Below are 15,463 nucleotides of genomic sequence, written 5' to 3'. Positions count from 1 at the left end.
TTCCATTTCTCTCGCAAAATTCTTCGAAAAACGAAAAAAAAAAACAAAAATTTCGAATTTCCATTTGCTGGCAACGTCAACACAATTCAATCATTCGAGACGACAGTCAAAGTGACAAAAATATGTGAGTCTCGCATTTCATTTCGCATCCATCCATTCATTTTTCTATCAAAAATCCATTCGAAATGTGGCAGCACAAAACGAGAAAAAAAAAGTGAAAGACTGATACACATCAAAGATTTAACGATAATATGCCTTCAAACATAATATCGGATAAAAGGGTTGAGACGTGTTTTATTCATTTTATATTTTGTTTTGATAGTCACACACACGTTCGGTTCACGTTGCGACGATTTTTTTTTTGCCGAAAGACGAAATGCGCATCCGTGGCGCACTTGTATCTTTATCTCGTAATAAAACTGAAGAGAGAGCATATTTTTGAAAGCATTTTCATTGGAAATTTGCACATAAATGACATTTCTCGAAGAAAAAAAGAAAATTTTCTCGCATAAGAAGATTGATGTGAGACTGCCAATGTATACGAATTGCGAATGAATAACAAAGTAAGTCGTCATCATTCTTCCATTCTTCAACGACGTTACAAAGAAATGCACTTGAAATGTAAATAAAGATGGATTTTTGATAAGGAGTTTAATTTGCCGGTTTTTTGGTTCATTTAAAAAAAATTTATTTTTAAAATTTTTTATAAAAAAAAATAAATAAATAAATTTAAATAAATAATTTTTGGAATTTAAATTTATAGAATTTTTTTTTTAATTTTTGAAATAAATATTTTTTAAAATATAAATTAAATTAAATAATTAATAAATAATTAATTAATTAAAAATTACCGCATTCAATTTTTTTTTAATGTCGTCCGTCCGTCCGTCCGTCCGTCCGTCTGTGTGGTGTGCCACTATAACTTTGTTTGAATTAGCAGGTTTGGCGAATTCTTTTAATTGACAATTTGACAGCATATTTAAAAAAATTATCCGTTGAAAATTTAAATGAGTGTTAATCCGTTGGAAAATGTTGTCGATGAAAATTAGTTCGATAAAACTTCGGGAAAACTCGGAAAATCTTGAAAATTTTCAAAATTTTTTAACATTGAAAATTTGAAAATCGGGAAAACTCGGAAAATTCATGGAAAATCGGAAAATCTTGAAAAATTTCAAAATTTTAAAATGTTCAGGGGAGTCTCGCGAGTAACATGGAAAGTGAAAAATGATGAAAATTTTCGGGAAAACTCGGAAAATTCATGGAAAATCGGAAAATCTTGAAAAATTTCAAAATTTTAAAATGTTCAGGGGAGTCTCGCGAGTAACATGGAAAGTGAAAAATGATGAAAATTTTCGGGAAAACTCGGAAAATTCATGGAAAATCGGAAAACCTTGAAAGATTTCAAAATTTTAAAATGTTCAGGGGAGTCTCGTGAGTAACATGAAAAGTGAAAATTGATGAAAATTTTCGGGAAAACTCGGAAAATTCATGGAAAATCGGAAAATCTTGAAAAATTTCAAAATTTTAAAATGTTCAAGGGAGTCTCGCGAGTAACATGAAAAGTGAAAATTGATGAAAATTTTCGGGAAAACTCGGAAAATTCATGGAAAATCGGAAAATCTTGAAAAATTTCAAAATTTTAAAATGTTCAAGGGAGTCTCGCGAGTAACATGAAAAGTGAAAATTGATAAATATCTTCGGGAAAACTCGAAAAATTTATGAAAAATCATGGAATTGAACACATTGAAATGCGGTCAAGTCATTCGTTTTATACACGAATGCAATTCATTCTCGTTTTTTTTTAATTATTGATTTTTAAAAAAATAAAATAATTTTTTTGGATTTGAAATAAAAATTAATTTAAAAAAAAATTCGTTTGAATTATGGTTTCAAAATTTTTTTTCGAAATTTTAAAAAATAACAAAATTAAATTTTAATTAGGCAAAAAGTAAAAAAAAAATATAAAAAATATTTTTAAATAATTTTTCCTTAAATTTACAGTAATACATTAGGAAAAATTAGGCTACTTAAAAGCATTAAATTTATATTTTTTAATAATTAAAAAAAATGTTTCAAAATAAGAAAAAAAAATATAATTTTAATAAAATTTTGAGAAATAAAATTAAAAAAATATAAAAAAAAAATAAAAATAAAAAAATAATATTATAAATTTAAATTAAAAATTTTTAAATAATAAAAAAAATAATAAAAATAAATAAATAAATTTTATAAATTTTAAGAAAAAAAAATTATAATTTAAACAAAATTTTAAAATTATAATTTTTTTTTTCTAAAAATCGGTTTCAGAATCTCTTATTTAAATGTCGTCATTTGTCGACTGCCAGACAATTCCAAAAATTTAATCTAAAATAGTAACAAAAAAGCGACTTAATTAAAAACCTTACCTCTTAGTTGATGGCTTGGCAGCTACCCATATGGCAAAGAGCGATATCATGAAAGCCGCCAGATCAGCTAATAAATGTGCGGCATCCGTAGCGATAGCCAAGCTATTTGACAAAACACCTCCAATTATCTCCACAATCATAAATATCACGCACAAAATACTCGCGATGATGAGTTTTTTCCGTGCCCGCTTGTCGATGCCGCTTGCCCTGTCGCCGTTGTGACAATGATCTGAAAGTGCCAAGCGAACAACAAAAAAATAAAGAGATTAAATCAGATTTTTGCGGATGGTCATCGTTGATGAAACATTTTGAGATATTTATGAAAGGATTGTGTCTCTGTGTTTGGGCCTGATTGTGTGACAAAATGATTTTGATGGAATATTTTAGCATAAAAACGACGAGAGAACGATGAACCATTGAACATTGTGTTGGATTTTTTTTTTGGCATAAAAGTCAAGTGATTGTTATTGATCTGCATGATAAATATTTTGGTAGGTTAAAAGGTATGGAAACGAGATTTGCATAACCGGGAAAGTGTAAAAATTTTGAATAGATTTTTTTTTTCAAGAAAAATCCATTAGTTGATGTTTTTTGCTCGAAAAAATAAGAAAAAAAAATAATTTAGAAAAATAAATAAATAATTTAATTTTTAATTATTTATTTTTTTTTTATTTAATCAATTATTATTTTTTTATTAAATAAAAAATAAATTAATTATTTTTTTTAAATAAATTATTGAAACGATAAAATGTATTAATTTTATTTTTATTTATTTATTTTTTTTATTTAAATTTTATTTATAAAATTAATTAATTAACTTTTAGATAATTTTTAATAAATAATTTTGAAAACGAATTAATTTTTTTTTTAATTAAAATAATTTTTTTTAATTAATATTTTTTTATTTTATTTTTTTTTTAATTAAAAATTTATTTAAATATTTTATTTATTTTTTTTAAATTTATATTGATTCATTTTGTGTTTAAATAATGAAAAATTGTAAAAGAAAATTTTTGATGAATTTTAATGAAAAAAAAAAAAAAATTTAAATAAAAAAAAATTAAATTTAATTTTTTTAATAAGAATAAAAAAAATAAATAATTAAAAAAGGATTAAATTTCTTGCCAACCTATTTAATTTTTTTTTCTACCGTAACGAACATTTTTTCCTGAAACATCCATTTTAATTACGAAAAAATCCTTAAAAATTTCCATTACTCAACATCACTTATGAAATTTTAATGAAACCGCAGAGTTGAGTGTTTCGATATTTTTTCCATTCTCTAAAAAAGTCACAAAAAATCACATTTTTTCATTTACTCTTAACACTCAACGCAGCCATGACCAATCCCAAGAATTCAATTTGACACTTTTACGGGCACTTTTGTAGGAAAAAATTTATTTGTTAAAAATGTCAATTTCTGTAAATTACAAAAAAAAGTAAAATATTTTTCATAAACAACAAAGAGAAATAATAATGACAATTTATTAATAACGGTTCCGTGGCATTTTTATTATCAACTCTACTTTTTTTCTCTCTCTGTGCAAAAAGATCTCAAACACTTACTCTTCCTTGACATCGTCGTCGTCTTTGTGTCACAACAAATAAAGTAAAAGCAAAATAATAAATGTGTTAAGGACTGCGTGGCGAGAGAATAAAATAAAAAGTTTGTTTTTTTTTGCATGCAAAGCAGCGACAAGACAATGAAAATTATGCTTTTATGATGAGGACGACGATGTTGATGACGATAGCGACGAGAGAACAGGGATGATTATGACATAAATGAGGAAAAATAAATATTTTTCAAAAGAATGTCGCGTCGCGTCGACTACAATGGAAAGATAATGCAGTGCGAGAAAAATGTTGTTAATGATAAAAGATTTTTTTTTTGTGTTTCTCAAGAAAAGAAAAATTTATAATAAAGACATGGAAGGTTAGACAAATGACTGAAAATATTTTATTCTTTTGATCTTCAATTACTATTTTTCTGAGAACGGAAAATATTTTATAAAAAAAAATTCTCTTTGTCTTCATTTTATTAAGAGATGTTAAATATTTTTTTTTGTCTTTTTAAATATAAAATAAATTAAAATCGGAAGGTCATTCACTTTTTTTACGTCGATAGACGATTTTTTTTTAATATCAAATGCTATTGATTAAAGAAATTAATTTATTAATTTAATTAAAAAAAATTAATTTCATATTAATTTTTAAATTAAATAAATTTAATTTAAATTAAAAAAAATTAATTAAAAATTAGTTAAAATTAAATTAAATAAATAATTTATTTTTTTATTTTTTTTATAAATTTATTTTTAAAAAAATTAAAAAATCAAAAAAAAAAATATTTATATTTTAAAATCTAAAAAAAAAAAATTAAATGTTAAAAAAAATTAATAGTTTGAAACGAAAAATTATGAAAAATATTCTCAAGAAATTTAAAAAAAAATAATTATTGGATAAATATTCTTAAAAAATTTTCATTAAAAAAATTCAAAATTAAAAAAAAATTAATAGAAAAATGTTTGTTCTGAAATATTTGAAGTTAAAAGATCTTTAAGATTTTTCGTTAAAATGATTATTTTTTCTTTTCTTAAAAAATAAAATTTATTTTAAACTTAAATAAAATTTAAAATATTTTTTTTTAAATAGAATTTAAGATTAAATTATTTTTTTAATAAAATTTTTTTTTTTAATTTTTTTTTAACAAAACTGAAAAAATTGAAATTTAAATAAAACAAATACAAATTTAAAATGAAAAAAAAATAAAAATTATTTAAACTTAGAAATCTTTAACAAAAAAAAATTGAAAAAATTTTTATATTGATTATAATATATTTTTTTTTAAATTCTGAAGCATATCGTAAAAAAATTATAATATTTTTTTTAAATCTCAAATATTAAAAAATTAAAAAAAAATTTTTAAATACAATAAAAAATATTTTATGACACATTTTTCATATCTCGTTTAATTTTTTTTGTTTAGAAAAAAAAAGGAAAATAATAAACAACGAAAAAAAAAACTAAAACAAAAAAACTCACTATCCAAATGCTTGATATTGACAGTCGTGGTTCCATTATCGCAGCATTCCTCTCCATTCAAATTCCCGTGAACACAATAGACCATCGACTGCTTTTTGCCGGGTCTCCGTTTCGTTGTGCCGACATCTGCGGCAGAGCTTTCGTGTGCATCAGACGTGGGCGGTGTCGAGATACCATCAGTGATTGCCCCGTAGTCATGTTTAGATGTCCTGTTTGAGAGAAAAAAACGAAAAAAAGACAAAAATTGCAATAAACATGAACATAAACCTCGATTTAATTTATTTATTTCGCATTTTTTTTTTTTGCTCGTCATCATCAACATCATCATCCTGTTTACTCGGAAAATTGCATTCATCAAGCATCATGCGGAGAGAGAAAAAAAAACACACAGAAATCGATCTATTTTGTGTCGTACGACGCGTCATCCACAGTAACGTTGTCACAGGTAAATAAACACTCACGAATTCGTTCGTTCGCAAAATAACAGGATAATTGACATGCAAAATGCATCGTTTATTCATACCATATTTTTAAAGCATCTCTCTGTTTCGTGTATGTCACTATTTTATGGATGACAAATCTAGGAATGCATTTTTTTGCGTCGTCTACACGTGACCTATTTATTTGTCATTTTGAGCACACAAACACACACAGCGACGGCGAAAAATTCGATAGACTAGACATTTATTGTTTGTTTTTCGTGCATTTTTTATGCGTTAGTTAGTTTTTATTTTACGGGGTAAATAATTGATGAACGTATGCAAATATAATCAAAAACCCAGAAAAAAAAAAAAAAATTGTAAAAAAATGATTTTACTCAAATTAATTATTTACCAAAAACGTATTTGAAATGCACGGTTTGCGATTTTATTTTTTTTTTAAATTCAATGCCGACAAAAGTTTTTTTTTGTTTTCCAATAAAAGTAATATTTGAATAAACTTCATTTGTGTTAGATAGAGTGAATGATTTATTATTGATTTTTTTAATGGAGTTTTATGTTTCAGGTCAACAAATGAATAAAATTTCCCAAAAGTGTTTTTTTGCTTTCGAAAAAAAATTAAATAAATAAATATAATATAATAACATAAAATAAAATAAAATAAAATGAAATACCTAAATAAAAATAAAAATTAAAAAAAAAATAAAGAAAAAAAAATAAGTCAAAAATGTTTAAACTTAAAATTTTTAAATAAAGAAATAAATTAAGGCAAAATGACGAGCAAAAATAAAATATTATTGGAAGACAAAAAATCATTTTTCCACGAAATTTGTCAATTTTAATAAAGTCAATCTTAGTTGACATGAAATAATTGAAAATGCATTAGTCATTTGGAAAATTATTTTGACATAATTGAATATTGAGTAAAGTTTTGATGAAAAAATAAAATCTTTAAAAATAATGTTTTTAAACATTAAATGAACAAAAGTGCGAATAATTATTAAAAATTAATCATAAAATTAATTAAATTTAATATTTTTTTAAAATTAAATTAAAAAAAATTTATAAGTTAAATTAAATAAAATAAAATTATTTTTTTTTAAATATTATATTTTTATTTTTTTAAAAAATAATTTAATATTTTTTTAAAATAAATTAATTTAAATTAAATTAAATTTTTAAAAAATAAAAAAAAATATTTTTTTAATTTTATAATATATAATTTTATAATTTTATTTTTTTTTTTGTTATAATTTTTTTAAATAATATTTTTTTTTTTAAATAAAAGAAGAAATTTTTTTTACAATTCAAATGTTTTTATTTCAAATTTTAATTAATTAATTTTTAAATTTCACTATAAATTTAATTTTATTGATTTATTTTTTTTCTCGATTTTTTTTTACTTACAATAATATTAAAATATATTATTTTTTTTTATTTATTTATCTATTTTATTTTTTTTTTTTAAATTTTATTTAATAAAAAAAACTTTTTTATTTAATTTATTTTGACTAAAATAATAAATCTTTAATTAATTAATAAACTTTTAAATAAATAAATTTATATGAATATGTGAACAAAAAGTGACAACTTAAATTTAGTTCATTTCAGAATGAGAATATTTTTAATTATATTAAAAAATAAAATATTTACTTTACTTTTTTATAAAAAAAATAATAGTTTATGACAAAATTGATGGATGACATTTTATTTATTTATTTTTCAATTTAATATTATTTTTTTATCAACTCACTTTGAATAAAATGAAATTAAAGAAAAAAAAATCATTTCAAATAATATTTTGTCAAAAACAATAAAAACTAATGAAATGTCCTTAAGTTCTTCTTTTGATCCTATTATCCATCACTTTTCCGTACTTTTTCTCACAAACACACCCTTTTAGTTGGCAGCAGCACTCAACCTTTCAATTTCCATGTAATTTCACTCCCTTCCAATTCGCGCGCTTTCAATCAAACAACATTTCCTCGTTTTTCGTACCCACAAAAAAAAATCATAACAAAAAATATTTTTTTCGATTATTCACTACTTTTATATTTTTGTTTCCTTCAAAGTCGTTCGCGTGGATGGCATCACGACGGAAGAGACGCGCAAAAGAAACGAAGAATAAGTTATTTGTCTGCGAATGTCTTGCGAAAAAACGAGCCAAGTCACATCAAGAGGGCATCATATTGATCGACAGTCGGTGTGTGTGTGTGTGTTGTGCAAAAAGGAAGTTTGTATGCAAAAAAGGAAAATAAATTGAATTTGATTTTCAATCAAATTTTCCATAAAATCTAACAAACGAACGACGGCGTGCACACAAACAGGTAATAATAACTGTCAGTGATGGTGTGTACTTGACATCCTTTTTTTTTTGCTTTTCACTCGGTTTCTTCCGAACGGTGTTTGGTTGGTTATTGAAAAAGCACACAAAAGCACTATAAAATTCCATCTACCTAGTTAAATGTGTTTGTTTGCTTTTTGGCGTGTCATTCAACAGTTCATTGTTTTGCTGGCTCTGCCTCTGACACTTTTGATGAATTCGCTTTGAAATATTTTTGCATATATGTCCATCGTGCGATAAAATTAGATTGAGATTGATGGCGTTCTGAATTTAATGAAATTGCATTAAAAATTCTGTATTCCAAAAATTACTTACAACTTTTTTTTCAATTTATTTTTTTATTTTTTTTTTTAATATTTTTAAAATTAAAATTAATTTATATAAATTTAATTTAATTAATTTTATTTTAATTAATTTAATTTTTAATTAAAATTTAAAAAAATAAATTTTAAAAATTTTTATTAATCGTTCAAGATGTTTTATTTATTTTTTATATTAAAAAAATATTTTTAATAATTTTTTTTAAAATTCATAAGTTATTTTTTTCTATTTCAAGAGAATAATTTTTGAAAATTTTTCATTCATTAAATTTTTTTTAATTTAATTTTTTTATTTTATTTAAATAAAAAATTTTTTGAATAAATCAAAAATTTAAAAAAAATGTTTTGTTTTAAATTTACTTTTTGTAAAATTTTTAGTTTTTTTTCAATAATAATTATTTTAAAATAATATTTTAAATTAATTTTTTCAATTAAAAATTATTTTTTTTTATATTCAAGAAAATAATTTTATAAATTTTATGTTTTTTTTATTAATTTTATATAAAATATTTTTTTTATATTTTTAAAGTTTTTCCTTAATTTTATTTTTTTTTAATTTTTTTTTCTTATACCTATATTTTTTTATTTTTAGTAATTTTTTTCTTTGAATTTTCTTTGAAGAAAATTTAAAAATAAAACATCTCCAAAGTATGACGTAAATTCACTTTTAAACATTAAAAATCTCTCAAGTAGTTATTCACTTTGCACCTTTTAATGGACTCCAAATGGAAATACGTGTCTCCCTTTCTATGTTACGTCAATCTTTCCTTAACACTAAAAACACTCTAGCGACCGGGAAAGCGAATAATGCGGTACAACAACATGAAATTTACGTGATTAAAGTGTTTGGCACGCAGCTCATAATCAGACAAGAGTCGGTTTCAATTTAAAAATATCTACAAAAACACAAACCGACATTATGTCGTCCATACCACACAAAAACTTCTCAACACATGCAATCAAAATATATAAATAACGTCTTAATGTAAGAAAGCAAAGGAGGAACGTGCCTACATTGTTTCTTGACTCTGAAATTCCTTTGAAGCCAATTTCTAAAAAAAAAAATAAAAATTTATAAAAAAAAATCGGATAAACGCACGTGTGTCGGAATGTGCGGCTTTTTATCAGTAAACAACATGTTGGACTATTATTATGATTTTCTTTGTTTTTTTCGCGTTAGAAACGAAATAGCAACAGCTAAGGAGCGACATGTGAATTGGAGGTCGGCGAAGGCACGTGCAAATCAGTAAATGGTAATTTTTCGAAGAATTAAGATTTTTTTATTTCCATTTAAATGGCTTATTGTGTGAGTTTTATGAGGATTCTCTTTTGTTATATTGTTGCCATTTTTTTCTTACGGGAAATAAATTAACAGGAAAATTAACAGGAAAAAAATTCATGAGAATTTATGAAACAATCGGATAAAGGTCTTAAAGAAAATTTATTTTAACTTTAAAAAAATTATTTTAAAAATGTTAGAAAATTAATGAAAATTTTAAGATTATATTTTCAAGCGATTAAGAATTAATTTTATGGAAAAAATATTTGATAAAAAATCAGGAAAAATTTTTAAGTTGAAAAAAAATATATTTAATTAAATTAAAATTAATAGTTAAAAAAATTAAGTTATAAAAAAAATTAATTTAACTTTAATTTTAAAAAATTATACGAAAATTAATTTTTTTTTTTTCTAAATTAAGACATTTAATAAAAGATTAAAATAACAATTTTATTAAAAATTTAAAAAAAATTAAAAAAGCAGAAAAATGTCCAATAAAATATTTCAAATTAAAAATAATACAAATTTTAAAGATATTTGAAAAAAAAAAATTCTGAAGTGAAAATTTTACAAAAATTAAATTTATAATTTAAAAAAAAATTATAAAAAATATTAAAATAAATATTTTTTGATTGAAAATTTTTAATTGTTATAATAATTTTTTTATCTTAATTTATTTTTTTTTCATTTATTTTATTAAATTTAATAAAAATCGATATAAAATAATACGAAATTATTTTTTTAATTTAATTATTTATTTCAATAAAATTTTATTTTTTTATGTAAAAAATATCTTCTTCATAATAAAAAATTATTTTTAATATTTTTTTTTCGAAACTATATCAAAAATCAATAAAATAATATTGACAATTTATGAGTAACTTTTCCTTTCACTTCCATATAAAAATAAAAAATATTTTCCACACCTTCCTTTAACGTCACTCTCTTTCCGTTTCACTTTATTATTGCAGGTGTGTGTTATCTTTATCTTAAAAGCGTCACCCCTTTACCACTTTGTAAACTAAACATAAACAAGTGTTAACGATCATGTTTGTTCATAGTTTTTTTTTATTTTTTTTTCTTCTTCGTTGCGTTGACAGAAAACTTTTTACTCTCTCTCTTTTTCTTTGAATTCCGATACCGTCATAGAAAAAAAAATCAAAGTTCTTATCGTAGAATATTTTATGAGAAGTGAAAAGTTGGTGTCTCGTCACGAGAAGTTGTTAAGGAGGAAGACAGACGACGAAAGTGTGACATGACAAACAGAATAAAAAATATAAATAATAGAATAGTCAATATTTATCCAATATAAAAGAGATCAAAGATCAATTGATGTCATTCATTGTGGTTTTTTTGTCCTTTTTTCCGCTCTTTCTTTATATCGCCCCAATTTATTTTCAATCAAAGACACAAAAAGAAAGAAAAAGAACCTACCGATAACCAGTAGAATGGAATAACACCATTAAATGATGTTATCAGTGATTGGATATATTTATCTTCAACACCATTTCCCACGCAGAGACTCTTGTGGGAGAGAAAACGAGACTATTTGTGATTTATTTTTATTTATTGAAACCCTATACTTTGAACCCCATTTCAAAAAGATTTTTTTTTTCGTTCTTCGTCTTCTTCTTCCCTTCTTTGAACATGCAAAGCTAACAAACAAATCGTTCAAAAACCAATTTAACACACATTTTCATTTGAATCCAATTTGAATCGTTATTCTTTGGAGAGACAATGTTCATGTGACCGCAAACGAGAAAAGAAAATGCCAATAAATCAGATTATTTGCATGTCATTCATTTGATAACAAGGGTTTGCCGTTGTTGTAAATGCCGAAACACGCATTTGGAGGAAACTATCACAATTTATTTATTCAACGCATCGTCAATTTTGCCATTCCCCAACGAGAGGAGATGAACCTCATTTTGGTCAATTTGTAATAAATCTGTTTATTTATCTAAATGATGTTGCGTACTACATTAACAAGTACGTCTAATATGAGTTATGTTAGGAGTGAAAATTGGGTCAAAGTACAGAGAAAATTAGCTTTAGGTATTAAGTTAAATTAAATTAATTTAATAAATTTTAAAAGCATCTTTAAATAAAAAATTATATTTAAAAATTTTTTCATTTATTTTTTTTTTTAATTTAAAAAAATAAATTTTTATTTTTAAAAAAAAATATCTAAAATAATTAAAAAATTTATTTTTTATTAGTTTTTATTAAAAAATTTTAAATTTTTTTTTAATTTATTAAATTTAATTTTATTAAAATTTAAAAAAAATATTTTGGAAAAATCTTTTTTTTAAAAAATTAAACAAAAATATTTATTTATTTAAAATTTTAATGTTTAAGTTAATTAATTTTTTTTTTTTAAATTTATTTAAATTATTTTTTTAAATTTTATTTAATTATTCATTTTTTTATTTTATTTTAATTTATTTCTAATATTTTTTCAAAATTTCACATAATATATTTGAGTCTTAAATATTTTTAAATATTCTATAGAATGGAATTAAGAAAATAAAAAAGAAAGTTCTAATTAAAAATCAAAATATTATTTTTTTAAAATAATAAATATTATTTTAATTTATTAAATAATAAAAAATTTAAAAAAAAATATATATTTTTACATAAATTAAAAAATATAATTTAATGATTATTTTAATCATAAATATTTTATTTTAAGTTTTTTTTTTTAATTTTGACAAATAAAAAAAATTAAATTTATTAAATTATTAAAAAAATATTAAAATTTGTTTAATATTATTAAAATAATAAATTTAATATAAAATAAAATAAATAATTATTTTAGATATTTTTTTAAACAGATTTTAAATAATAAAAATTATATTTTTTTTAAATTAAAAAAAAAGAATTAATTGAAATAATTTAATTAAATTAAATTTTTTTATTTAAAAATTTTTATTTGAAGATGCTCTTAAAATTCATTAAATTAATTTCATTTAATTTTAATTTAATAATTATTTAGTTAATTTATATTATTATTTTAAGATTTTTTTTAATTACAAAAATTTTTCTCAAATACTTGAAGGATTTAATAAAAACGAATTTTATTTGCTAATTTTACTGCCGGAAATAGCATTCCCTTCATTACAACTGTCCAACACATTTTCACAAAATGATTAATAGGGCATGCAATAATTGCTCGGTGCACTACATTAAATTGCTTTATTACCGCCCAACGGTACCTTATAGAATAAACAAATATTTAACGCAAATCCAATCAAAGATCATTAACACACGGAACAGGGCAAATTTGCAGCAAACTCTTTTTTTTTCGATTCTCGTTTGACGCACTTTTCGCTGCATGCACATTTCAAATCCCCCAACGAATGACATTCGCGTGACAATTTATTTTATCACAAAATACATTTTGAGCTAAGTACTTCTACCGCAATCATTAAATCTCTCTATCGGTGTGTTTGTGTCTCTTCATTTGCTCGCTCAAATGCAAAATCAATGTTTGATACGCAAATTGTTGGGTATTTAGCACGGGAAAATGAGTCTCAATTGAGTAATCGGATCAAGTGCGACAATGAGGACGAGTATCATTGAAATTCATTTGTTCATGGCATGGAAAGTAGCCGAAAATCCCTCCTGTAAAGTACAAGAACAATTTAACTCGCAGACATACTTTTATTCGTTTTTAACTAAAAACAAGTCGGGCGGCATTAAAATTTAAATTACTAACTACACTCGACAAACTATTATTATTATTACGAGTCCGCAAACTTTGCATTTTAGCAACGACGACGACGACGACGAACGGGAGAAAATATGTTGGAAGTGGCGGTGCTAAATATGTGCTGCTCCTCCTTATTTCATGTCGTTCTATTACAGGCGATAGTGGCATTAGAAGCATGTGTTAAACATTGTTATTATATATTCTATAACGTGCTAGAAATATTTTCAGCGTATGAATTTCACTTATTTTCGGTCGTAAAGTGCTTTTTGTTCACTCAGAGGATTAAAAATGAATTAATTTTGATTTTTTATATTTTAATAAAAAAATATTTAAAATAATTTTATTTAGTAAATATTTAATTTAATTCACAATTTTTTTTTAATTTTATTTTAATTTTTTTTTTAAATTATTTTTTAATTTTTTTTTTGTTTTTAAAATTTTAAAAATTGCAAAAAAAAATTAAAAGATATTGCTTTAATAAAAATAATATAAAAAAAAAGAAAAAAAAATAATTAAAGCAATAGCTTTTAATTTTTTTACAATTTTTAAAATTTTAAAAACAAAAAAATTAAAAAATAATTTTAAAAAAATTTGAAAATAAAATTTAAAAAAAAATAAAATTTTTATTAATTAAATTAAATATTTAGTGAATTTTTAAACAACATTATTTTTATTAAATAAAATTATTTTTGGATCTAAAATTCAAACATTTTTTCTTAATTTTTAGCTCTAAAAAGAAAGAATTATTTTTTTTTATTTTTTTTTTAATTTTGAAGAAAAAAATTACTCCTAAAAATTATTTTATGAAATTTTCTTTAAATATAAATTATTATTTAAACTTTATAATGTAAATTTTTTTACAAAATGAGCTAATTATTAATTGATGGTTTAATTTTGTGATTTTTTAAATTTTTTATTTAATCACTCGAAAGGCTTTATTTTTATAAGAGAAAATATCAATTTAATTTAAATTTAAAAAATTTAGAAAAAAACAATTAAATTTGAATAAAATCTTTGAAAATTACTTCAAAAGCCATTTTTCATATTTTTTAATTGATTACTCTTATTAATTTTAATTTTTTTTTAATTTATAAAAATAATGATTTTTTTAAACAAAAATTATTTATTTTAATCCATTTCAATCCGCAGAGTTTATGAAAATCCAGACGATGTTAGGCAAAATTTAAATGTCGATTATGATCCCGAGACCAAATTAAAACTTTTACTTGAATTTCATTCATTTTCTATTTCTGTCACTTATCTAAACTCAAAACAATTAGATGACGATTATGTCGCGCACTTTCTTATCACGAGAGACAAATATCAGACAATTTAGATAAGCTCACTTTTTATTTTTCGTCACTTCCAAAGACTTTTTTTCGTCTACTGCTCGGGTTTATAAATTATCGGCAACACATTAAAAATATATCAATATCCACTTAATAAAAATAATAATAATAAATTACGATGCAAATATATACAAAAATTATCTGGCGCACGTAGTTCTAGCTGTCCGTTTGTCAACACGAATGTGTGCTCGCAAAATTATTCAATAATCGTAAACATTTTAAAATTTTCATTATTTATTCATTTAAATTGTCGTTTATAAATAAATAATATATAAATGGCAATTTTCTGCATTTTTTTTCTCATACCACAATTTTCGCATTTTTGAGAATAAATTAATATTTTTTTTATTATTTACTTACAAAACTAGCGATTCCGACTCCATTGTAACGATGCGAACTACTAAATTATTGTTACTATTATTTTCGGCAGTGCCTCCAGAATCAGACTGATCTCCGGCAGCAAACTCAAGATTACCTGCACTTGTACAAACTTTATTTGGCAACGACAATGTACCGTTTTTCGTTGTCGTATCGCCCGTACCCGAGTTCGCACTTGTTGATTTAACGTCAAA

At 22.4% G+C, this 15,463-nt stretch overlaps 1 protein-coding gene across 1 annotated transcript in view; it reads right to left on the bottom strand.

Moving 5' to 3' along the window:
• Positions 1-15,463, bottom strand: part of LOC134830577 (proton-coupled zinc antiporter SLC30A2-like) — a 30,308-nt gene extending 14,845 nt beyond the window's left edge. Inside the window, exons 1-3 of the mRNA XM_063844111.1 lie at positions 15,252-15,463; positions 5,448-5,656; positions 2,406-2,634 (exon numbers count right to left, since the gene is read on the bottom strand). Of these exons, the coding sequence (XP_063700181.1) occupies positions 2,406-2,634; positions 5,448-5,656; positions 15,252-15,274 (461 nt within the window). The 5' untranslated portion in view covers positions 15,275-15,463. The remainder of the gene's footprint in view (positions 1-2,405; positions 2,635-5,447; positions 5,657-15,251) is intronic.

Source organism: Culicoides brevitarsis, chromosome 2 (assembly GCF_036172545.1).
Source record: "Culicoides brevitarsis isolate CSIRO-B50_1 chromosome 2, AGI_CSIRO_Cbre_v1, whole genome shotgun sequence".
Taxonomy (NCBI): domain Eukaryota; kingdom Metazoa; phylum Arthropoda; class Insecta; order Diptera; family Ceratopogonidae; genus Culicoides; species Culicoides brevitarsis.
Note: the sequence above shows the minus strand (reverse complement) of the source record. Positions and strands in the feature narration are given on the sequence as shown.